The sequence below is a fragment of the Sorex araneus genome, chromosome 3 (assembly GCF_027595985.1).
Source record: "Sorex araneus isolate mSorAra2 chromosome 3, mSorAra2.pri, whole genome shotgun sequence".
Lineage (NCBI taxonomy): Eukaryota > Metazoa > Chordata > Mammalia > Eulipotyphla > Soricidae > Sorex > Sorex araneus.
The window spans coordinates 233,617,690-233,642,216 of record NC_073304.1 but is presented as its reverse complement, the minus strand read 5'-3'; the positions used below and the strand labels follow the sequence as shown (position 1 = coordinate 233,642,216).

Below are 24,527 nucleotides of genomic sequence, written 5' to 3'. Positions count from 1 at the left end.
GGTCCTTCCCGACCCAGAAAAACCCAACCTCAGGGGACCCCCAGCCCTGTCCCAGGACGTCTCGCAGCCCGTCACATCTGAGGCCGGGCCTGACCCCTGCAGGGTCAGACAACAGGCCCCACTCCAGGCCTGGGGGTCGGAACATCTGTCCTCACGGTGCAGGAGCCCCCCCAGTTCTTGGCTCTCAAGAGCCCCCCGAGTCCCCATCAGCTGCCACATCTCCCGCTTCCTGCTGTTTCGTCTGAGGGACTAGAGGGCCCAGCGCCAGGCAGGGCCGCTCAGTGACGCCGGAAACAGCCATCCTTGACGTGGGTGCTCGTGCCGTGGGGCGCGTGGGGCCCCCGGACAGTACGTCGGGGGGCGCCAGCCGCCTCGCTGGCAGGAACGAGTGGCGAAGCCTCCCTGGGGCCTGCAGGGGGGAGGGGCAGGGGCGGGATTTCAGGGAGAACCTTCGCCCCGCCCCTCCCTCCACCTGGCCAGCCACAAACTCAAGATGGAAGTCCCAGGAATATTCTGGAAGAACACATCCCAGCCAGGGCCATCCAGCAGCAGGGGGCGCTCCAAGGCCTCCTCCTTCCCTCCCTCCCTCCCTCCCTCCCTCCCTCCCTCCGCGGGCCACGCCCAACTCGGTCCCTGCCAGTACTGACCTGCGTTCTGGCCCGGAGGAAGTCTGACTTTGGCCAATGGCAGCGTGGCCTTGCCCAGGTGCCGCAGAGCCGGGGCCGGGAGCCCGCACACTGGCATTCTGGGGTCGGAGCCGCTGTCGGTGGCACGGGGTCCCAGGGGGTGGGCCTTGGGGTGGGAGAGCTACGTCCGTCGGAGGAGAACAGAGAGAGGCAAGGAGGCTGCAGCGCCGGGCCCGGGAAATGGGCTGCGCCCAGCTCTGAGCCCAGCCGCGGGCGCGCCTGACGGAGGCGCCCCAAGATCGCGGGGCCGCCAGCCCCCAGGGCTCCCCCACCCGCAGCCCAGGGGCGCAGACCCCCCCCCCCCCCGCTTCCGGCTCACCCCTTGCCCCGTGACCTCGAAGGGCTGGGACCTTCGCTTCCTCTTGGCCTCCAGTGACGACTCCCGTTTCTTGCTGAGACTTTTCTTCTGGCCTCGCAGCCAGAGCCCGGGGCCGTCGCCGCCGCCCAGCCCGGACGCCCGCGGCGGGGCCTCGCTGGTGCTGCTGGACAGGTTGTCCTCGCTGGCCGCGTGCTGCAGCGTGGGGCTGGGCGGCCGCTTGCAGGCCAGCGGCCCCGGGGCCTGCGCGTCGTCAGCCTCGCTCAGGGAGTGCAGGGACAGGCTGCTGCGCTCGGCCTTGGGGACCAGCAGCTGGCGGCCCTCGGGGCCCGGCGCCCGCGCGCGCCTCCTGGCGGCCTTCACCGAGATGCACTTGGTCCCGGTCAGGATGGCCTTCTTCTCTGAGGGATGGACAGACAGCACCCCCCGGTCAGGCTTGAGGCCGTGCTCCCCTCCCACCCTGCACCCGCCCCCCCGCCCACACTCAGAACCACGATGGCGCCGACGTCTGTGTTCCAATCCCAGCACCCCATGCCTGATATGTAAAAAACGGGGCATCTTTAGTTTTTCCAAGGCGGGTGTTTGGGCCACACCCAACAGAGCTCAGGGTTTACTCCTGCTTCTGTGCTCAGGGATTACTCTTGGCCGGGCTCAGGGGAGCTTTACAGGGTGCCAGGGGTTGGACCCAGGCTGGTCATGTGCCAGGCAAGAGTCTTACCTGTTGTCCTATCGTTCTGCCCCAAGATCTCCTTTCTGGGAGAGTGGGTTGGGGGCATGCCCAGGGATGCTCAGAGCTGACTCCTGGCTCTACACTCAGGGACCAACCCTGATGGGGCTCAGGGGACCATGGGGGATGCTGGGGGTCAAACCTGGGTCAGGTGTGCACAAGACAAGCTCTCTACCCACGGTACTATATCTCCAGCCAAAATTTCTAAGCGTTGCTTCTTCATTTTCCTCTGTCTGTCTGTCTGTCTCTCTCTCTCTCTCTCTGGTTTTTGGGCTATAGCAGGGTGGGCTACTACCAGCTCAGTGCTTGGGGTTCCTACCCACAGTGCTCGAGGAGGGCTGGATCAAGCCCGGGGCTCTTGCATGCTCTCCAGCCGCCTGAGCTGTCTCCCCCGCCCTGTATTTTATTTTCACTTTGCTTTTTGTTGTGGGGCCACCCCCAGCCATGCTCAGGGCTGACTCCTGGAGGGGCTCAGGAGTGGTGCCAAGGATCAAACTGTGGGGTCAGCCATGGGCAAGGCAAGCGCCCTACAGGGATGGGAGAAGGTGGCAGGAGGAATCCACAGAATGTTTTTTTTGTTTGTTTGTTTTTTGTTTTTTTGCTTTTTGGGTCACACCCAGTGATGCACAGGGGTTACTCCTGGCTTTGCACTCAGGAATTACTCCTGGCAGTGCTTGGAGGACCATATGGGATGTCAGGGATCGAACCCAGGTTGGCTGCGTGCAAGGCAAACGCCCTCCCCGCTGTGCTATCGCTCCGGCCCCCACAGAACGTTTTTCAATCCAGAACCACCCGCCCTGGAGCTGGGAGGCTCTTTCCAGTGCTATGCCCAGGATCCACTCCAGGTGGCGCTCTAGGGCTCCTGATGCCCGTGCCCGCCGCCCCTCCTATCACCGTGAGGGTCCCGGGCTTAGCCTCAAGGCTCTGAAGCCTAAGCCAGAATGTGGCCAGAATGTGGGAACATTCACCTCCGGATACATGTGCTCCCCTGCTATGTTCCCAAGGGGAGCCCCAACTCTCTGGGCATCGGCGCCTTGCTGGAGGGGACAGTGGGACCCAGACTGGTATGCTTAGCTGTGCAGGGTGTGGGAAGGGGAGGGGAGGGGAGACGCCAGGCGCCCCGGGCTGACAGGACACACCTTTGCGAGACAAGGGCACAGCTGAGAGATTCTCACTGCCGTCGTCAGGGGAGGAGTTAACGCGGCTGCGGGGGCTGGCCAGGATGTCCTGAGTGGGGCCCTGTTGGGGGGGGCGGAGAAAAGTTTTGTGCCAACAGGCTCAGCTGGGTCTGGGGGGCCTGTCTCAAGAAAGGGCCAGCCCCTGGGGCCCCCTCCCTGCCCGGGAGCCTGCCATGCTCTGAGCTCACCTCCTGGGTGACGAGGTTCCCCATCTGGATGGGGGGCGGGGTGGGCACCGAGGGGCCCTTCAGCTGCCAGGCGCGAGGACTGGCCTTGAACACGCGGTCGGCTTCGCTGAGGCGGGCAGCAGAGGAGGGGGGCGGGGCGCAGTGTCGCTAGGTGGTTACCCCGCCCCCCAGGGGCCCATCTGCAGGGGAACAGCCCCAGTCCCCCGCCCCGCCCCCCCGTCCCCCACCAGCCTCCGCCTCCCAGCATTCCCCGAGAGCTCCAACTGGGGGCATCTCAGGGACAGGTCCAGCCCGAGCAGGGCTTGGTCTCACCTCTCCGAGCTGAGCGGGGGCAGGAGGCCCTGCGTGGGCCGCTGGGTTTCTGAGCTTGGCATCTTCACACTCTCGGGGTCTGATTCCGGGGTGAGCGTGTTTCCTCCGGGGGTAATTTTGGGCAAGGAGCTGTCCTGGGGAAGGAGGGAGGGCAGGGTGAGAGCCCAGGGTCCTGGCCCGAGGGACAAAGGCACCGGGGTGACCGGAGCTGGCAGGGGGCCCGGGAAGCCGGGAGGGCTTGAAGAGGGGGCTCTGACCTGGCCCCCCTTCCTGCTGGCCGGGCCTCCTGGAGGGCATTTGGGGCCCTGGCTGGGTGCCCGCGTGGGAGAAAGTTGCCCCTGAGCTCAGGCCTGTGGGGTCTGGAGCTAGAACCATAGTAGGGGGGGAGGCGTTTCCCTTGCCCGCGACTCCCCATATGGTTCCCCTGAGACCTGCTGGGTGTGGTCCCAAGACTTCCTGCCCCAAAAAAGAGAAAAAAAAAAGAAATTGTGGGGTTTGCTCAGGCAAAATGGCCCCCAGGACCAAATGCCAGCAACATTCCCAGATCCCCTGTCCCCAGCGAGGAAGACAGGACTTACCGCCCACCTAGCGACAGGGAGCTAGGCTGCATCCCCCAACCCCCAGATAACGGGCCAGACCAAGCACAGCCGTTCCACTGGTCTTTCTTCCCTTCCCCCCTTCTCCTGCCCAAGACTTAAAAGCCCCCTTGGACTTCCCCAGGGTGGGGCTCCACCCAGGCCCTCCAGAGATTCGTAGTATCCACCCAGGAGCGCACCCCAATAAATTCTCCTATTTCCTTCACTTTTTTTTTTTTTGTTTTTGCTTTTTGGGTCACACCTGGCTCTGCACAGGGGTTACTCCTGGCTCTGCACTCAGGAATTATCCCTGGCGGTGCTCAGGGGACCATATGGGATGCTGGGAATCGAACCCTGGGTCGGTCGCGTGCAAGGCAAACGCCCTACCCGCTGTGCTATCGCTCCAGCCCCTATTTCCTTCACTTTGACTCGTCTCTGTCTCTGTCACTGTCACTGGCCTATCAGAAACGGCGCCCCCTTCCCCTGGGGTCCAGGCCAGCCCAGCGTTCCTGCGCCGGCCCGGGGCCCACCTGCAGCGCCCCGGAGGCCACGCGGTCCATGATGGTGGCCCGCTCCAGGCTGCCCTCCTCCAGCTCGCGCAGGTACGCCCTGTACAGCTGCTCCAGGCGCCGGGGCACGGCCAGGTTGTAGTCTGGGGGCGGGGGAGGAGGGTCAGCGGCGGCCGCGGGCAGCCGCGCGCGTCCCTATTGGGGGGGGGGGTGTGGCCGCCGCCCGCCGCGCGCCGGCCCTACCGTCGATGACCTGCCGCTGGCCCCGGATGATGTGGTCGCACAGGCTGCGGTGCCGCTCCAGGCGGCGCACGGCGTCGCGGCGGTGGCGGAGCGCGCCGTCGCGGAGCAGCGCGTGCGACTGCATCTCCGTGTTCTCCAGCTCCAGCTCGTGCACGCGGCACAGCAGGCCCAGCACCTCGCGCTGCTCCTCCGAGCCGAGGCGCCGCGGCAGCGTCTCCTCCAGGCGGCGGCCGCGCGCGCGCAGCTCCCGGCAGCGCTGCTCCAGCTCCAGCTGCCGCGCGCGCGCGCGGGCGGACGCACCGGACGGGACGGGACAGACCGAGGGCGCGGTCAGCGCGCAGCTCCCGCCCCCGCCGGCCCGCGCGCTGCGCCGCACACCTTGCAGACAGGGGCTTTTCGGTTTGTTTTTTTTTTTTGGGGGGGAGGGTCTGTGGGTGGGTTTGGTTTCGGGGGCCACACCCGGCGGTGCTCAGGGCTTACGCCTGGCTAAGCACGCAGGGATCACCCCTTTGGACTCGGGGACCGTTCGGAGTGCCAGGGTCGGCCACGTACCCAGGCAAGCTCCCGGCCCACTGCACTATCTTTCTGGCCCCTTACTAGGGTGTTTGCTGCTGGCTCTGTGCTCAGGGCTCACTCCTGGCTCTTGCAAGCCCAGGTAGGGGGTGTGCAAGGCGCCCTACATGTTTGGATATGTTGTTTTGGGGGGTGTTGGGGTTTTTTGTTTGTTTGTTTTTGAGCCATACTCATCAGTGCCCAGGGCTTACTCCTGGCTCTCTGCTCAGGGATGACTCCTGTGGGCTCGGGGGACCCTGTGGGGTGCCAGGCTCAGCCATTCATGCCCCCTGCCCCCTTTCTTGCCACTCGGACTACAGCTCACCTCTCCACCGGTTGGCTGAATATTTTTGGGGTTTCAGGGTTTTATTTTGAGGGGTACATCCATTGGTGCTCAGGGGTTACTCCTCGCTCTGCACTCAGGAGTCACTCCTGGTGGTGTTGGGGGACCCTGTGGGATCAAACCCAGGTGGACCACGTGCAAGGCACTCGGGCCGGACTCTGGACCAGCCCCGCGTAGCCAACACTTAAGAGCCTCTTGGTCTGCGCAGGTACAACCAGAGTCCCAGCGGATCGCCATCCTATTGGCTCCACGGCAATGGCGGGGGCGGGGCTAATCTCATCCTCCCCATCCTATTGGCTGTCCTGTGCCTAATCCATTTTCCAGCCTTGTCTGCAGATGGGCAGCAGATTTACGGGTCCCCCAGGAAGTGTGTGTGTGTGTGTGTGTGTGTGTGTGTGTGTGTGTGTGTGAGGCCTAAGCCCCCCAACCCAGCCGCAGCCCCCAGCCCAGGCACCTTCTGTTTGCGAAGCTTCTTCTGCTCGCCCACCAGCGTGGCGATGCTCTCCCGGGCGGCGGCCACCTCGGGCGGCTCCAGGATGTCCGGCTGGTCATCGCCCGTGTCCGAGTCCTTTTCGCTGTCGTCCTTGGTGAAGGATTCCTTCCGCTGCTCCTCCCGCCACTTCAGGGCCCGCCGGGACTTCTCATGCTCCCAGCTGTCGAGCCCAGGGTGACAGGGGGGGTCAGGCCCCAGGGCCGGGGCAGGGGGTCGGGGTGGGGGTGACGCTCCCGCAGGGCTTACCCCGCGATGGTGAGCAGGTGGCGGGACGTGTCGATCTGCACCTCCATGGCGCGGTTCTCCAGGTCCAGCAGGCGCCTGCGCACGTCCATCTGCTCCTGGAACGCGCTGACGAGCTGCTCCCGCAGCTGCCCCATCTCTGCCTGTTCCCCCTGCCCGCCGTGCAGCTGGACCTCGGCTGCTCGGGAAGAAGGCCGGTGGGGGAGGAGGCGAGAGGAGGAGAATGCATCACACCAGGAGGCGTAGGCTCTGGGCGAGGCCCTTCCTGCCCTTTCTTTCCCGACTCCTAGCTGGAGCCACCTCCTGCAGGAAGTCCTCCTACTTCCAGTTCTCTTGGTTGAACTGGGCTTCCACCAGCCCTGAGAGTACCTTTGTGGCAGCCACGAAAAGGTGCCCTTGAGGTTGGGAAGGGGGGGGGGGGTGGTTTCAAGGGCTCGTGTGCATGCTTTGCACGCGAGAGGCCAGGGTTTGATCCCCGGCACAACCTTGAGCAATGTGCAGGCGAGGTCCCCGAACCAGAACCGTACACAGGACCCTTCAGACCTTTTCCTATCGGGAAAACTGTGGCGGGCACCTGCCCCTCGTGGTGATGGGAGCGAGGGGGCCCCAGGTGGACCCCCCTGGCCCCTCAGTCCTCAGGGAGGCTCGGAGCACCAGCCTCGGAGCCCGGCTAAGCCTGCACCCCACAGGGCTCGTCCACCCCAGCCCGTGCGCCCCCGCCGCCCGGCACAGACACACACCCTGGACGTGGCGGATGTCGGCCCGCTCCGGCCGGCCCCGCGCCTGGCCCCTGCGGCCCTGCTCGTCCAGCCTGCGCTTGAGTCTCTGGACCTCCCCGCGCAGGTCGCCGATGATGCTGGTGTACTGCGCGATGTGGTAGGACACGCTCAGCAGGTTCTGCTTCACCTGGGGGGGGCACGGGAGTGGACGGGTCAGCCCTGGTGGCCGGGGGGGGGAGCTGCCTGCTGTTGTCGCCCACTCTCCTGCCGCCAGCACCCTCTGCCTCGCTGCCCCTCTCTGCCTCCCCCATGAAAATGCAGTTTCCCGGCTCACCCAGGGCCCAAGGCTGCTGGTGGTCTGCAGACGCCCCCCTGGGCCCACTGGGGGGCTGTGGCCTTGTCTGCTCCTTCCTGGACACAATAGCCGAGCTGAGGAAGCCCCTAGCCCTGTCCCCAGGGCCCCCTGCCTAGATGCCATCTCCTTCCAGCCCTTTGCAGCCACACTCTGCCGTCCCTTCTGGAATGTTCTGCCATCCAGCAGGACCAAAGAGCTCCATGGGATTGCAGCATCCCCCCCATTTCGGTGCTGGACCTGCCTCAGCTTCCCCTGCCCTGCATCTGCCCGGCTGTCCCCGCTGCCCAGAAATCCCCACGCAGACAGAATCCCGGAGAATGTTCTCCAGTGTTCTCTGGCGGATGACTCCACCCCCACACCCGCCCGGTATCAGGGGAAGTTGGCCTCTGAATAGGGCCTGGGGGCTTCAGACCCCCACTCCCCTGGCCAGCAGGGAAGTCACTCCCCTGCCGTCTGCCTCAGTTTCCTTCCCTGGGGCACAGTCAAAGCTGTGACTTGTGCCCCTGCCAAGGGTGAGGCCAGGAGGCGGTTCAGAGGCCCTCTGGGTCCCTCTCCCGTGCTGGTCAGGGGCTCGGAGAGACGCTCACGGGAGACGGAAGTGGGTGGGCCGGGGGGGGGGCACAGGCTGGAGCAGGGAGACCCTCAGGGCGGTGGGAGTCAGGGCGCGGCCCAGGGTGCCCCCGCCCTGGGAAGGGAGCAGCTCAGGGTGCTGGCCCTGGCCAGGGGGTGTGGCCTGGGGACAGCAGGGGGCGTGGCCTGGGGACAGCAGGGGGCGTGGCCTGGGGGACAGAGTAAGGGGCGTGGCCTGGGGCAGAGCAGGGGGCGTGGCCTGGGGACAGAGCAGGGGGCGTGGCCTGGGGACAGAGCAGGGGGCGCCTCACCTGGGTCCGGATGTTCTTGGCGCGGCCCGCGTAGGTCAGCGTGTTCCGGGACTCCTCGAAGGCGCTGCTGGCCGGGCTGATGTGGGCGATCATCACCGTGCGGCTGTTCCCGCCCAGGGAGTCCTGGGCCAGAGGGGCCGGGTCAGCCCTCACGCGGGCTGTCCCCCACTGCTCCCGCACCGTGCTCCAGGGGTGCTCCCGGGTCTCGAGCACTGTCCCCGCCCACCTGCTCCCCGCACCGTGCGCTGGTGCCCTGGGGGTGCTCTGGAGCTGCACTCACAGACACACACACACACACACACTGGTGCTCGCTCTCTCTCTCTCACACACACGCCTCCACATGCATGTACAGTTACATACTCACTCAGAAGCACACTCACACACTCACATGCTCTTGCTTATGCAAACAGTCAGACACACTCTCTCACGCTCCCACACACTCTCTCACGCACCCATTCACACACTCGCACACACACGCAAACTCACACTCCTACGCTCCTACTTCCAAACACACTCACTCCCACTCAGACTCACGCTTACACTCACACACATACTAACCCTCACACAGACATCACAAACACTCAAACACAACTCATGTTCACACATCCACACACCCACTCCCATCCAAACACACTCCCACATACACTTGAACACACGCACTTGAACTCACACACACACTTGCACATGCACAGCTCACATACGCGCACACACACCGCTAACACACGTGCATACTCATAGCCTACACTCACACACACATGTACTCCCACATGTGCACACGCAGAGCCCACACACACACACACGCACACATACACACACACGCACACACACATACACACACACACTCCCGTGGCCGTCCCTTGGCTGCTGTGCCCTGCTCCCCACCCCCACGCCCATTTCTCCTCCTCAGGGTGGAGGCTCTGGGCCACCTCCTGGCCTTCCCTCTCCCGCCCTCCTCCCTGAGCACCAGGCAGGCGGCTGCGGGGCTGCCGGGGTCCCTTCTCTCCTGCCCCTCTGTTCTCTGGGCGCCGGGTGCGAAGCGCGCCCGTCGGATGCGGGCGTCGGGGCCGTGTGCTGTGAGCGCCCCCGTGTGGTGTCTGGGACGGCTTCAGCCGCCCGAGGGTGTGGCCGCTTCTCTGACAGGGGCTGAGCACGTGACCCTGCGTCTTTGGGGGCTCCTGGGTTCTGGGGAGCGCGGCCCCGCCTACCTTCAGCAGCCGCGTGAGCTTGCTGTCGCGGTAGTTGACGTACTTGTGGGCGGCCTTGTCGCTGAGCGCGTTGATGCAGTTCCCCAGGGCCAGCAGCGAGCGGTTGATGTGGGCGCCCTCCTTCATGCGCTGCCCGCGGTTCTGCGTCTGGGCGAGAGGCCGCAGGAAGGGGACAGTCCCCCCGCTGGGCGGCCCTCCCTCCCCCGGGTGCTCAGAAATGGCACGTCCAGGGGCGGCCCAGCTCAGGGGGGAAAGTGAGGGTATGAGTGTGTGTGTGTGTGTGTGTATACGAGTGTGTGTACGGTGTGCATGAGTATATGAGTGTGTGTATGGATGTATGAGTGTGTATATGTGTGTGAGCATATGAGTGTGTGTGTATGCATGAGTGTGTATACGAGTGTGTGACTGTACGGTGTGTATGAGTATATGAGTGTGTGTATGAATTATGAGTGTGTATATGTGTGTGAGCATATGAGTGTGTGTGTCTGAGTATATGAGTGTGTGTGTGCATGAGTGTGTATACGAGTGTGTGACTGTACGGTGTGTATGAGTATATGAGTGTGTGTATGAATGTATGAGTGTGTATATGTGTGTGAGCATATGAGTGTGTGTCTGAGTATATGAGTGTGTGTGTGTGCATGAGTGTGTATACGAGTGTGTGACTGTACGGTGTGTATGAGTATATGAGTGTGTGTATGAGTGTGTATATGTGTGTGAGCATATGAGTGTGTGTCTGAGTATATGAGTGTGTGTGTCCATGAGTGTGTATACGAGTGTGTGACTGTACGGTGTGTATGAGTATATGAGTGTGTGTATGAGTGTATGAGTGTGTATATGTGTGTGAGCATATGAGTGTGTGTGTATGCATCAGTGTATACGAGTGTGTGACTGTATGGTGTGTATGATTATATGAGTGTGTGTATGAATGTATGAGTGTGTATATGTGTGTGAGCATATGAGTGTGTGTCTGAGTATATGAGTGTGTGTGCATGAGTGTGTATACGAGTGTGTGACTGTACGGTGTGTCTGAGTATATGAGTGTGTGTAGGAGGGAGTGTGTGCATGAGCGTGTGGGTGTGCATGTGAGCAAGAGTGTGTGACTGTATGGGTGTGTGAGTGTGTGCGTGTGTGTGAGTATATGAATGTGTGTGTGAGTATGGCTGTGCACGAGTGTGTGTATATGAGTGTTTGAGTGTCTGAGTGCCTGAGTGTGTATGAGTGAGTATATGAGTGTGAGTATATTAGCGTGTGCATGAGTGTGAGTCTATGAGTCTATGGGTGTGTGAGTATATGAGTATGGGTTTGTGTGTATAGGAGTGTGAGTGGGTGGCCCTCCCCCTCCTCCCTCCCCCTCCTCCCTCAGCCCTACCCCTCCCCTCCGACTCCCTCCTCCCTTAGCCCTGCTCTCCTCCTCCCTCACCCCTCCTGCCCTCACCCTCCACTCTTCCCGGTCCCCCCTCCACTTCAGCCCTGCCCCGTCCTCCCTCTCCCCTGGCCCCGAGGCTCACCTGGGACGCCCGCTCGGAGCCCGCCAGGTCGACCATGAACAGGCGGCCGAGCCGCACCTCCTGCAGGACGTCGCGGAGGCGGCTGCGCTGGCGCACGGCCACCTGCAGCACGGCGTGGGAGCGCGAGGACGTGCGGTTGGCGGCCGTGGGCTCCTGCGTGCGCTGCCGGTTCCCCCTCAGCAGCAGCTGCATGATCTGGGGGCGGCACGGACGGCGCTGGGGGGGGGCTCGGCACAGCGCCTGCGGCCGGGGGGGTCCCAGTGCCGTCCCCGCCCCACCGGCACCGGGGGAGTCACCCCTGCTCGGGACCTCCGGGGGCTGCAACCCGGGTCAGCTGCAGGCCAGGCAAGCGCCCGACCGCGCTGGACCCCCCAATAGTTTTCCCTGCCTGGGGGCCACACCCGGCAGTGCTCAGGGCTGGCTCCTGGCTCTGTGCTCGGGATCTCCCCAGGTGATGCCATATAAATGCAGCTCCAGGGGTCAGAGTGGGGCCGGCCACGTGCGAGGCGAGCGCCTGCCCCCCTGACCGTCTCTGCCGTCCACCCAGAGCACTATTTTAGAGGCGGGGAGGTGAGTTTGGGCAGTTCCCCCAAGTTGGGCGGGGTGGGGCGAGCGCCCCCTGCAGGCCGAAGAGAAGAACCGCACCTGGCTCCCGGCAAAAAGGGGCAGGGGCCGCGCCCTGCCCCTCCCGCCTCCTCCGGGGCCCCCGAGCTCACCTCTTTGGCGTTGATGGTGGAGACCTCGGTGATCCCCGCCACCTGGACCACCCCTTTGGAGTCCTCCCGCAGCTCCAGGAAGCCCAGCGCGGGGTTGAGCAGGTCTCGGATCATCTCGTTGTAGATCTGGTAGGAGTGGACGCGGCGTGCCAGGGGGCTCCGCCCAGGCGCAGGGGCCCTCCGGGACCCTCTCCAGGGCCCGTTCCTTGCCAGGGGCCAGGACAGAGCCCACCTCTGCCCGCCCTGATGGTTGCCAGGTGACCCCCAGAGCGTCTGGGAGTCCAGCTGAGTGGACACGTCCTGGGCAACGCCTCGCCCATCCGGAGGTGACAATCACCCGAGAGATTATCAGCCCCTCGCCACCTCTGCTGGCCTCTGCCCGCTGCCCGCAGCAACCTGGCCCAGCACCCCGGTGGGCGGCGGCCGGGCAGGTTGCAGGGCGCGCAGTGCCGCCGGCGGCCAGCAGGGGCGCGGGGAGGCCCCATAGGCAGCTCCTTGGCGCAGGGATGCCCGCTCCGCCCCTTGCCCATGCTCCTGTGTGACCGCACTCCGGACGCCTGACCTCTCTGAGCCGGCAGCGCGGGGCTCACCTCCAGATAGGACATGGACACCTCGTACTCCATGTCATCGCTGGTGTCCTCAATGGCGCGGAAGAGGTCATTGAGGGTCCGGATGTAGATGCCCGGGTCGTGGTCGGTGCCCAGCATGGTATAAGTTTTCCCGCAGCCTGGGCGGACGGGTGGGTGAGGGCTGGGGGCAGGGGCTCAGGGAGGCTGGGCCCCAGGGGTCCGAGAGCCATGAAGGAGACGCTCAGTCCCACATCTGGTGGCACTCAGGATTGACTCCTGGCTCTGTGCTCAGGGCTGGCTCCTGGCTCTGTGCTCAGGGCTGGCTCCTGGCTCTGTGCTCAGGGTTGACTCCTGGCTCTGTGCTCAGGGCTTGCTCCTGGCTCTGTGCTCAGGGCTGGCTCCTGGCTCTGTGCTCAGGGTTGACTCCTGGTTCTGTGCTCAGGGTTGATTCCTGGCTCTGTGCTCAGCGCTGGTTCCTGGCTCTGTGCTCGGGGCTGACTCCTGGCTCTGTGCTCAGGGCTGACTCCGGGCTGACTCCTGGCTCTGTGCTCAGGGCTGGCTCCTGGCTCTGTGCTCAGGGATGACTCCTAGATCCGTGCTCAGGGCTGGCTCCTGGCTCCGTGCTCAGGGCTGACTCCTGGCTCTGTGCTCAGGGCTGGCTCCTGGCTCTGTGCTGACTCCTGGCTCTGTGCTCAGGGCTGACTCCTGGCTCTGTGCTCAGGGCTGGCTCCTGGCTCTGTGCTAAAGGCTCACTCATGGTGCGGCGCAGGACCCTCTGAGGTGCTGGGGATCAAACCACTGTCTGCTGCATGCAAGGCAGGGCTCGACCCTGTACTGTCTCTCCAGCCCTCACCCCTGCACTCTCCCTCCACCCGTGGGGCCCTCAGTCTTGCCCCTGATTTCTGTCCCAGCTGGGGCCAGACCAGAGATGGGGGAGGGGCTTCTCCTGGGGGCCTGGGGGCGGCGGCGGGACCCCTCACCTGTGGGGCCATAGGCAAAGACCGTGGCGTTGTAGCCGGAGATGACGCTCTCGATGAGGCTCTTGGTGGTGGCCTCGTACACCATCTCCTGGGGGGTGCGGGACAGTCAGGACCGAGGGCCCCTGGCAGGGCGGGCAGAGCCCCCCGCCCCCATCCCGGCTCCCAGGCGGCCACGGCGGCCGTCCCTGGAGGGGGGAGGGGTGTGGGGAGTGTCTCTGCTCTCGCCCAGGGGTGCAGGTCTGAGGGAGCCCTCGGGACACCGGAGACGCCCCCGCCCGCGCCTGGCTCCGGGCCGGGGCCCAGCGGGCGCTTTTCAGCTGCTCCTGGGGCCCCGGCAGATGGGCGGTGGGGGTCCCCGGCCCCCGGTGTCAGCTTTCCCGAGTGGCTCCTCCTGGCGCCAGATGGGCTGCAGACCCTCCGTGTGCCCTGCCCCGCCCGCCCCCCCAGCGCTCGGGACACACACGAGGGGCACCTCCAGGGGCGCGGCGGGCGTCACCTGCGTGGCGGTGAAGTCGAAGGCCATGTCGAACAGGTAGGACTTCTCCCGCGAGCGGTGTGCGCGCAGGATGTCGTCCGGGTCCTCCATGGGGTCCATAAGAAGCACCATCTGCAGGGGGAGGGGCCTCAGCAGGGGCCCTGGGGGTCAAGGGGCAAACCTTCCCGCCCTGAGTCGGGCGCCCGCCCCAGCTCGGACACTTGCAAACACGGATCCAGCGGCAGAACCCGGAGTCCATCTCAGGACGGCTGGTCTGGAAACCCGGATTATTCCCACTTTACAGATGGAGAAATTGGGTCCCAAAGGAGTGACGTGCCCAAGGCCACATGCAGGCAGCCCGGGGAGCTGGGTGTAAGCCACGCCAACCCCAGCCACGGGACACGGGGCCCCCAGGGGTACCTGTAGTTCTGGATGCCGGCGTGCGTCAGCACTGGGAAGAGGAAGGGTGAGGCGGGATGGGATGTGTGCCCGACTTCTGCCCCTAGATTGAGGGGGCCGCCAGGGTGCCCCCACAGGGCCAGTCTGCCCGAGACCCCTGGGCTCTGGGGCTCTGGGCTGGTTGCTGCCCCAGGGACCCCCTGACATCCTAAGTGCTAGGCCCTAGGTCTGGGGTGAGGGGCCGCACTGTGCCCTTCCCCACGAGGCAGGAGGGGTCCCCAGGGGCTGTGGACACCCAGCAGAGGCTGGGGCAGAGGGCGGGGGCAGTGGAGGGAAGGTCAACCCTCCCCCTGGCACGGCACGGAGCCCCTCCAGAGTACAGACTGTAGGGGGGTTGCCTGCAGGCGCCTGACCCAGGGCTGGTCCCCGACACCACAGGGTCCCCGAGACTTATGAATGACCCTGGTGACCCCTCAGGGCCCAGCACTGAGATGTGGCCCCCAGTATCCCAGGGAAAGGCACCTGGGTCCCTGAGGACTGTATGGGGACCACTCCTCCCATTTTTTTTTTCTTTTTGGGTCACACCCGGCGATGCACAGGGGCCACTCCTGGCTCTGCACTCAGGAATTACTCCTGGCGGCGCTCAGGGGACCATATGGGATGCTGGGAATTGAATCCGGATCGGCCGTGTGGGAGGCAAAGGCCCTCCCTGCTGTGCTATTGCTCCAGCCCCACACAGATGCTTTTTTGCTTTGGTTTGGTTTGGGGTTTGAGGGCCCCCCCCCTTTTGTTTTTTTTTTTTTGTGCTGGGGAGGGGGAGTTTGAGTCACACCCAGCGATGCTCAGGGCTTACTCCTGGCTCTGCTCTCAGGAATCCCTCCTGGCGGTGCTCGGGGGACCAGATGGGATGTCGGGGATCAAACCTGGGTCGACCACATGCAAGACCGACCCCCTACTCACTGTGCTATCACTCTAGACACAGTCCCCCAGTTTTTATAGAAGCCAAACAGTCGATGTTTGCTTTCATAGAAATATAAAATAGAAATCAAAGTCCTGTTTGATGAATGTGATTCCCATTCTCAGATGGGGACGTTGAAGACCAAGGTCATGCCCAGGGCTGCCCTGCCCAGCGACCCAGTCCCCCCCGTATCTGCCCTTCCTGGCGGGCAGGGGGGCGGGGTGGTGGCAGCTCCCCCTCCACCCCGCCAGAGGGCTGGAGGAGAGAACAGGCACAGGCTGTCGCCAGAGTGCAGAGGGCCCGCCCTGGCGGGGGTCCCCCTGAGCGGACCCCACCGAGTCAGGCCTGGAAGCCCAGGCCCAGAGGGATGGGACCTCTCAGCTGCATGCGGAAGTCTCGCCTAATCTCGCCTGGTCTCGCCTGATCCCATCCGATCCCATCTGATCCCATCTGACCCCATCCGATCCCATCTGATCCCATCTGACCCCATTTGATCCCATCTGATCCCATCTGATCCCATCTGATCCCATCCGATCCCATCTGATCCCTTCTGGTCAGAGAGGACCAGGGGAGCCAGAGACGGGGCAGCTCCAGGTGGGCTCCCTGGCCGCCGTCTCAGGTGCCCTCTCGGCCGACCGGAGGCCGCTGGGCCGCCGTAGGCTAGTGTGGGGCGCACCCACTGGCCCCGGGGTGCCCACGAGCCTCCAGCCTTCTCGGGACTTCAGCCTCGATTCAGGCCGAGCCCTGGTCAACTTCAGACCTCAGCGCAGAGAGAGGGAGAGTCAGGCCGAGCAATGCAGCGTGGGGAGGACGCTGGCCCGGCACGTGGCCAGCTCAGGCAAGACCCCCGGGCCCCGAGTGCAGAGCCAGGAGTGGGCCCTCCGCACGGCCGGGGTGCGACCCCCAAACACAAAGGATAAAGCACACGCGCAGAGGTTGCGCTCTCCGAGGCTGGGAAACAAGCTCACCGACCCCGTGGGCCGGGCGGGCAGAGGGGGCAGGGGGGCGCGGGGGCAGCAACACCCCCTGATCACCTCCCCGTGACCTCAGGGCGGCATTTCATTCCTTTGATATTCGGGTTCCTGAATCAGCCCATTGTGGTTTCCGCCTGGACCCTCTGAAGGAGGCTTTGTCTCCTCTGCCGCCCTGCCCACGGCACAAACAACACTGTCCTTGTGCCCCTCGGCCAGGTGAGGGGGGGCGTGAGCCGCTGAGGGCGGGCGGAGGAATGCGGGGAGCATGCCAGTGGTCCAGGGAACCCTGGCCTCTTCAGAGCACCCTCGGGGCACCCCGAGTTAAGCAAAGCCTTGGGTAGAGAAAAAGGAACTCTGCTCTCCCTCCGGGACCTGTGACTCAGGTCCCCTTAGATACAGGTGCCCCCGAGGCCGAGGGCACACCGAGACTCCCGGTTCAGCGTGCCCACCATTCTAGGAGGGCTTCCTGGAAGAGGGGGTGCGGCCTTGAGTTTGAGAGAGGGTAGAGGAGGGGAGGGGAGGGGCTGGGGACCACTCGGGAGGGCCCAGGGGTGTTTAGGTTGGGGGCTTTGGGAAATTTCCGCTCCTGGGCTGCTCGTGGGGTCGCACGAATTGTCCAGTGCATGCGAGGCTCCAAGTTTGATCCCTGGTACCCCCGCCCCTCCCCCGCCAGCCTCCCGGGGACACGGAGTGAGCAGTGACAGGGGAATCTCCACCAACCGAGAGAGAGGAAGAGGCAGGGCCCAGGCCCGGGGGCAGAGACCAGGGGTGGGGTGCAGCCACCTGCAGGCCCCAGGGGATCCGGGGGCAGGGCGTCCAGGGACCAGCCCTCTGCTGTCCAGCTCCAGCCCAGAAACGCCCTTTCTTTTGGCTTTTATTTTTTTCTGGGGGGGTGTCCACACACAGTGATTGATGCTCAGGGGTTCCTCCTGGCTCATGCACTCAGGAATTAGGAATCACTCCTGGCGGTGCTCAGGGGACCCTATGGGATGCTGGGAATCGAACCCGGGTTGGCCGAGTGCAAGGCAAACACCCTCCCCGCTGTGCTATCGACCCAGCCCCAGAAAAATCCTGTTTTTCTGCACCATTTTCAGTGCTGAGGCCGAGGCCTTGGGGACCATGTGGCACTGCAGACGGCGGCCCAGTGACACGAGTCCAGCTGGGCCCTCCGCCAGCCCCCCTCAGCCTCTCAGGACCCCCGGGGTACAACAGCGGCACCCCCTTCCTCAGGAGGCCCCCAGTCCTGGCCCCGCTGGACGGGGGCGACGGGCATCTTGGTGGGGGGGGCGAGGTCCCCGGACCCCCGGCTGTCCCCCCTCTCGGCCTCTCCCTGCCTCCCAGACCCCTGGCTGTCCCCTCTCTCGGCCTCTCCCTGCCTCCCGGACCCCCGGCTGTCCCCCCTCTCAGCCTCTCCCCACCTCCCCCCAGCCGGGCTCCGGGCAGGCTTTCGCGGCTGCCCAGCTTGGAGCCTGACAAGCCGCATCTGGGGCCCGGCTGAGGGCGTCTCTGCCCGGAGCCGACTCCGCACATCTCCTAGGTGAGAAATTCCCGGCACAAAAGCAGGCCGTGCGCTTCCGCCTGCCCGGGCGGGTGCCGCTGAGCCGCGGGGCTTTGATGGGCCCGCCGACGCCCAGACCAACCCTGGGTTTCTCAATCCCAGCGCCCTGGCCACTGAGGGCCAGGCCATTGTCATCAGCCGCCTCAGCCCTGGCCCTCCTCACTGAGTCAGTGTCTCCTAGGGAGCAAAACCACCCCCCGTCGAGAGCCTCGGAGTCAAGTTCATTCCTCCTGGAGCCTCCAAGACTGACACCAAAGATCACCAGGGAAGGGGGTGCCCGAGTGGGGACCAGGCTCCACGCGGCTGTGTGACCATGGGGAAATCGCATCACCTCTCTGGGCCTTGTATTTTTGGTTTCTTTTGGGGGGCTACACCCAGCAGGGCTCAGAACTTACTCTTGGGGGCCACGGCAATGGTAGAACAGCTGGCAGGATGCTTGTCCTGCACGCGGGCTCGATTCCCAGCACCCGACATGGTTCCCTGAGCCCACCAGGAGTGATCCCTGAGCACTGCCCGGTGTGGCCCCCAAACACACACACACACACACACAAATAAAAATAGAACCTGCTCCTGGCTCTGGACTCCTGGCAAGGCAAGCACCCTCCCTGCTGTACTATCACTCCCGTCCTGGGCACACATATTTTTCCCCAGTTGTAAATCAAACTGGACTGAAGCGATAGCACAGCGGGCCGGGCATTTGCCTTGCATGTGGCCAACCTGGGTTCAATTCCTCAGTCCCTCTCAGAGAGCCTGGCAAGCTACTGCGAGTATCCCACCCGCACGGCAGAGCCTGGCAAGTTCCACGTGGCGTATTCGATATGCCAAAAACAGTAACATCAAGTCTCACAACGGAGACGCTACTGGTGCCTGCTCGAGCAAATCGATGAACTACGGGACACAGTGCTGCAGTGCTACCATAACTAAAAGAGGCCGAGTAGGGTGGGAGCGCTGAGAGAGGAGATCACACCCAATCTATTCCGAACACCCCCCGGCACAGCTGAACCCAGAAAGGTGCCAGCCCAGCGAGGTCACTTCCTCCCCAGCCCGGGGTCAACCCCTTCTGTCTCTGACCAAATCCAAGCCTGAAGGCAGGTGACTCTCATCCCAGAGGGCTGCTTGGGGGGAGGGGGGTGTTCATTTGTACCTAAGAACGAGAATCGGTGGCAGGCCACGTTTCTAGCTGGAAACAGACTGTCCAGCACATGGTGCCACCAGAAGGGGGTTGGGACCAGGAGCTTCAGCGTCTATCTCTGCTGAGCTCTTAAAGCCACAGGACCCGCCGGCTGCTGGGGACAGAGTCATGCCTCACAGACAGGCCGACAGCCCTCGGAGCAGCCTGGGGCATGCCGCAGAGGAGCGGGGGGTTGCAGACCCCTTCATCACAGCTCCTGCCCCAGCAACTACTGGAATGCAGATTCCCAGGCACTGCCCGATCCGCAGCCCACCCACAGAACTGGCCTGCGGACCCCACACCTGCCTGACCTAGCGCCCAGACACGGGGGCTAGAGAGCTTGATCTCAGCAGCTTTTTTTTTCTTTATGGGTCACACCTGGCGATGCACAGGGGTTCCTTCTGGTTCTACACTCAGGAATTACTCCTGGCAGTGCTCAGGGGATCCTATGGGATGCCAGGGCTCAAGCCCAGGTTGGCTGCATGCAGGGCAAGTACCCTCCCCACTGTGCTATCGCTCAGGCCCCAGGATGGAGCCTTTTTGGTGACCAAATAATTATGTTCCTTATTATAGTTTTTGTTTGGGGCGCCACACTCGGCAGTGCTGAGGAGTTACTCCTGGCTTTGCACTCAGGGATCCCTCCTGGTGGTGCTCAGAGGTGCTGGGGATTGAAACCGGGTCAGCCACATGCAAGGTAGGGCCCTCCCCGCTGCACTATCGCTCCAGCCCCTCTAAGCACACTCCTTTCTTGCTTCCTTTGTAATAAGACTCAGAGGTATAACAGTCCCACCAGGGAAGCTGCTGACCAGCTGTGTGTGTTTTACGTGAGACTCCGGACAACAGTTGGCTACCTTTGGGGGGGTCAGAAGTTACACTTGGGGTCAAGGAGATGGCTCCAAGGGCTGGACTGCAGACTCTGCATGTAGGAGCCCCAGGTTGAGCCCCTGAGCATCACCGGGTGTGACTCCCAAAAAGGGAAGGATTCCATCTCATTGTCTCCAATGCTTCCAAAAGGCTGAATAGGAGGGTTGGAGCAATAGCACAGCGAGTAGGGCGTTTGCCTTGCACGCGGCCCGAGTTCAAATCCCAGCATCCCATATGGTCCCCCGAGGACCGCCAGGAGTAATTCTTGAGTGCAGGGCCAGAAGTAACCCCTGAGCATCGCAGGGTGTGACTCAAAAAGCAAAAAAAAAAAAAACAAACAAAGAAACAAAAGGCTGAATAGGCTGGAGGGGGAAAGAGGAGGAAGAGGAGGGGGAGAGGGAGGGGGAGGGGAGGGGGAGGGGGGAGGGGAGAAACACCTTGCACAGGTGGGGGGAGCAGCCACCACTCTGCAGGCTGGAAAGGGGCCCGTCCCAAAGGACCCCACTTGGCAGGATTCTGCTTCCGGGGAACTCGAGGTGACTCCAGAGACAGTGGTCAGCGGTGGTCAGCAGTGGTCAGCGGTGTGCGGGCGCGGCGGGGACCCCTGGGCTGCTGTGTCGGAGGCGGAGAGGGGTCTGTGGCCTCCCCCCGGACCTCCCAGCGGGCCTTTATTTGGGGTGGGCTCTGGGAGCACTGGCCCAGCTGTGGCCTCTGGTTTCTGGCACTGTCACCTTTGACCCTGTTTTTCCCCCTGCCTCCTGTCAGTGTCTCAGGGAGTCCTGTAACCCCGGCACCTCTAGGCCACTGTTCAGAGCGCGTCTCGGCCAGGAAACAGTGACTGCAGGGAAGGGGCCGGGCGGGGCGGGGAAGCGGTTCTGATGGGGAGGGGGCAGCCTTCCAGCCTGTCCTGAGGGGTCCCGAGGACCCTTTCCTTCCCCACGTCCAGCCCCGTCCTCCTCTTTCCCTCCACCCTCCCCGCCCTCCCCACCTCACCCCTGCGCTGGGCCTTGCTCTGTGTGTGTGTGTGTGTGTGTGTGTGTGTGTGTGTATGCAGTGAGGGAGGGGCAGTGAGGGAGGGGACTTGTTGAAAATTACAGGATTATCGGATTATCGGGTGGTGTCACCCCTGCAGATAAACAGTCGGGTGAGGGCAGGCCGAGGGCTCCGGGGAAACCGAGAGGCTCTTTGCTCTGGGGCTGCGTAACCAGCCCCCTGTGCGGCCCCGCCCAGCCTGAGTTCCACCACTGGGCAGAGGAGGGAGGCAGGAGGGCGCTGGCCCCCTTTCCCTCCAGGCACCCCCAATTCCCTCCTCCGGTCAGCACCTGGGGCGCAAGAGCAGCTCATGGCCACCGGGAGCCCCCCTGTTCTCGCTGAGACGTGAGAGTCTTTTTTTTTTCTTTTTGGGTCACACCCGGCGATGCTCAGGGGTTGCTCCTGGCTCTGCACTCAGGAATTACTCCTGGCAGTGCTCGGGGGACCCTATGGGATGCTGGGAATAGAACCCGGGTTGGCACCGTGCCAGGCAAACGCCCTCCCCGCTGTGCTATCGCTCCAGCCCCAGAGACACGAGTCTTGAGGACAGTCCAGCAAACGGTGCGGGCGGCCAGGGAAGGGGTTTCTCCCCACAGCACCTGGCTCGGCTGCCCCCAGTGTCCAGCACTCAGCGACCGGGTCCCCCAGCCTCTGGCCCTCTGGGGCAATGCCCTGCAGGGCCCGAAAGGCTCAGCCCCTGTAGTGGACCCTGTGCCCCCTCCGTGAGGCTGCAGCTGCCCCGGGGCGGGCTGTGACAGGCCAGGCTGCCCCTGCCAGAGGCTTCTCCTCTTCCCTGCGTCCCTCCGGCCTGGCAGGGCCCGCAGGAATTCCTTAGAGTCACATAGGAGCCCCCCCAACTCCTCAGACCCACCGGCACATCCTGCTGCCCGGCCCGCAGGAGAAGCTGGCAACAGTAGCCCCAGACAACACCACTGGTCACGCACAGATTCTTCAGAGGTCTAACCACTGGATAGTACAGCAGCCCTCGCCCCCGAGTCCCCACCTGCCCTCCCAAACAGACATCCTGTCAGGGTCTAGAGGGTGGCTGGCCTCCTGGCCCAGCCCCATCACTCCCTTGGCACCTCCCTTTCAAGAGGCAGCCCCCACCCCAGGGCCTTTGCACATGCAGCCTCCCAGCCAACATTTCCTGCTCAGCCCTTCTCAGCTGTAGGCTTGCAGATTTTTTTCTTTTTTTACTTGTGGTAGGGGCCACACCTGGTGAAGCACCCAGGAAGGACCACACCCGAGGCTATCTGGCCACGCCCTCTGGGGGCCGTGCCTTGCCTGGGATGGAAGTCGGGCTTTATACATCAGAGGCAAGTGCTCTACGCCTTAGGTCCTAAGCCTCAGGCCTAGCTCAGCTCTGCCTGCGCCACCCCCAGGCCTGCACCTCTGCCTGGCGGCCCCAGCGGGCTCCCGGTGCCCTTTGTTTGTGCTCCCGTTCCCGAGGCCGAGAGGGATGGGGACAGCTTCTGCCCCTCGCGGCTTCTCCCCAGGACCTGGAGCAGTTCCCAGCGCCCCGTGGGGACTTCCCAGGAATGGGGATGCCTGCTGTGGAAGGGGGCAGGGGCCTGGCCACTCCTCACGCTGGCCAGAGGTGGACAGCAAGGCCAAGGCCAGACGCAAGCCAGACACTGAGAGAGGCAGCCAGCGCGTGGAGGTGCTCCGTGGAGAGCGGACGTGAGGCGGGAGGGTGACGTCACGGGCGCTGGCAGGTGTGGGACACTCTTAGGGGGCGTCTGCGGGGGGAGCAGGGGACCAGGGCCCACCCAGGCCCAGGAAACGGCTCTCCATGGATCAATCTGGGAGGCCTTCCTGGAAGAAGATCCCTGGCTCCCTCCCCGATGTCATCAAGGGCTGGGCCAAGGATCCAGCGGTCAGAGGGCGGAGGCCGCGCGCACCTCAGGGCCCTTTCTGGCCGGAGCAGGGGAGCGGGCAGCTGGGCCCTGCCCTGCGCGCCCAGCCCCTTCCTACCTGCTCGTCCACCTTGTGGGCAATGAGGGTGGCTCCTTCCTCCAGCTCCGCCACGCTGATGGGCCGGACCCGGAGCGCCACCTGGGAGGGAGGCAGAGCGCCAGGATGGGCCGGCGGGGGCAGCGGATCCCTCCCGGGAGCAATGCCCTTCATTCATTCATTCATTCATTCGTTCATTCATTCATTCATTCATTCGTTCATTCATTCCAGGGCTCCTGGCAGGGCTTGGAGGGGCCCCTCGACGGAGCAGGGATCGTCCCCCACCCTGGGTATGGGGGCCTGAGGGAGACCCTCAGGGAGACGCTCGGGGACGCACAGGGCCATGTCCGGCCGCGTCTCGCCACCCCTGAAGCCGGCTGCCCTGGGCTCTGAACGTGGTGCTCTGGGCACGGCCTGCCAAGGACTCGCTGTCCAGGAAGGAGCATGGGGGGTGGGGGGTGGGGCAGCCCACCGGGCAGGGCGGCAGGGGGAGGGGGTCTGCTCCATCCAGGGAGAGATGGGGAGGGGGGGTCTTTCCTGAACAAAACTAATGGTAGCTTGAGTTTCCTGTTTTGTGTTGTTTTTTCTTGTGTTGTTTTTTCAAAAGGGTTCCTCCTGGCTCTGCACTCAGGAGTTACTCCTAGCAGTGCTCGGGGGACCTTATGGGATGCCGGGGATCGAACCCGGGCCGGCCACCTGCAAGGCCAGTGCCCTCCCTGTGGTGCTGTGGCTCTGGGGCCTCGGGAGGGGGTTTCCGTGGGTGCTGCAGGGGAATTTGCTGCTCAGCTGGTTGAGTAGCGCTGGCGACCCCCTGCAGAGGGCCCCCCACTTCCTGTCGGACCCCCATCCCACCTCCTCAAACACCCGAGGCCCTGGGGGGGGGGTCACCCTCTGCGTGCCGAGGAAATCCAAGAGACCCCCGGGGGGAGGGCGCTGGCCTTGCCCGCGGCTGGTCAGGTTCTAGCCCCCCAGCCCCAAAGGGCCGCCCGAGCCCCACCAGGAGAGACCCCTGAGTGCAGAACTGGGGGTGAGCCCCAAGCACTGCCGGGTGTGGCCCCAAAATCAAGCAAACAGCCTGAGGCCACAGCCCAGATTTCCTGGGGGGGGACACGGGGTGTCTTGGGGGCTTTGGGGCTTCCAGGCACGCCCCTGCACACCTGGGGGGGGCTAAGCCCACCCAGACTCAGAAGTTTGGCGGCCAGGAGGGAGCTGCAGCGCGGGGGGCACCAAGTCCTTCCCCGGCATTTCAAGCGAGCACCACCGATGAGTAGAATTCAATCTTTATCCCGCCGGCCCCCACTGGATCTTTTTTTAATCTTTCTCCTCCCAGCACCCCCCCACCCCAACCCCCCCCCCGCCCCCGCTCTGGCACTCGGGGCTGACCTGTACCCCGCGGGCAGCCTCTCCCATCTCCTGGGGGCAGCCCACCTGTGGCCACACACACGCACCCGAGCGGCCCCGCGTCCCCCTGGAAACGCCCACCTTCCTCCCCTCCCCAACTGGCTCCCACACCCGCCCTGTGCGGAGGACCCCCGGACCCCCGTCTGCACAAATTGTAGGGTCCCGAGGCCCCTCTGTGGGGTGGAGGGAGACGGGGTGGGGCCGAAGCGACACTAACTTTCCAGGTCTGGGGCAAACGGCCGCGACAGTCCCAGCCCCTGGTCCCTGAGGGCCTTTGGAGGGGTGGGGGGGCGGGCCCGTGCACGGGGCGCAGCGGCGCGGAGTGGGGGGCTTCTCACCATCAGCTGCTGGTCCTTGGGGTCCCCGCTGTCCTTCATGCCGGCGGCGGGCGCGGAGGCTCAGGCCGCGCGCGCGGGCATGGCCCAGCCTCGCCCCCACTGCCCG

General features: G+C 64.2%; 1 protein-coding gene across 3 annotated transcripts; it reads right to left on the bottom strand.

Moving 5' to 3' along the window:
- KIF19 (kinesin family member 19) lies at window positions 1-24,527 on the bottom strand. Of its 3 annotated transcripts, none has more exons than XM_055133352.1 (20): window positions 24,422-24,527; window positions 22,704-22,784; window positions 13,795-13,905; window positions 13,299-13,386; window positions 12,340-12,476; window positions 11,750-11,875; window positions 11,034-11,228; window positions 9,526-9,672; window positions 8,321-8,443; window positions 7,106-7,271; window positions 6,369-6,543; window positions 6,084-6,282; window positions 4,735-5,005; window positions 4,513-4,634; window positions 3,408-3,541; window positions 3,096-3,201; window positions 2,869-2,968; window positions 1,006-1,403; window positions 648-807; window positions 1-409 (listed from the first exon to the last, which is right to left on the bottom strand). In XM_055133352.1, the coding sequence occupies exons 1-20, from the start codon at window positions 24,458-24,460 to the stop codon at window positions 279-281; spliced, it is 3,009 nt and encodes a 1,002-aa protein (XP_054989327.1). In that variant the 5' UTR covers window positions 24,461-24,527; the 3' UTR covers window positions 1-278. The 3 variants fall into 3 exon arrangements, with proteins under 3 accessions (XP_054989327.1, XP_054989329.1, XP_054989328.1); XM_055133354.1 differs by having other exon boundaries at window positions 648-792; XM_055133353.1 differs by having other exon boundaries at window positions 13,299-13,383.

Coding starts and splice junctions, on each gene's coding strand:
- KIF19 (XM_055133352.1), bottom strand. CDS start 24,460: ATGAAGGACAGCGGGGACCCCAAGGACCAGCAGCTGATG. Junction 11,876..12,339: donor TGTCCATGTCCTATCTGGAG/GTGAGCCCCGCG, acceptor CACTCCTACCAG/ATCTACAACGAGATGATCCG. Junction 4,635..4,734: donor CCAGCGGCAGGTCATCGACG/GTAGGGCCGGCG, acceptor CCCCGCCCCCAG/ACTACAACCTGGCCGTGCCC.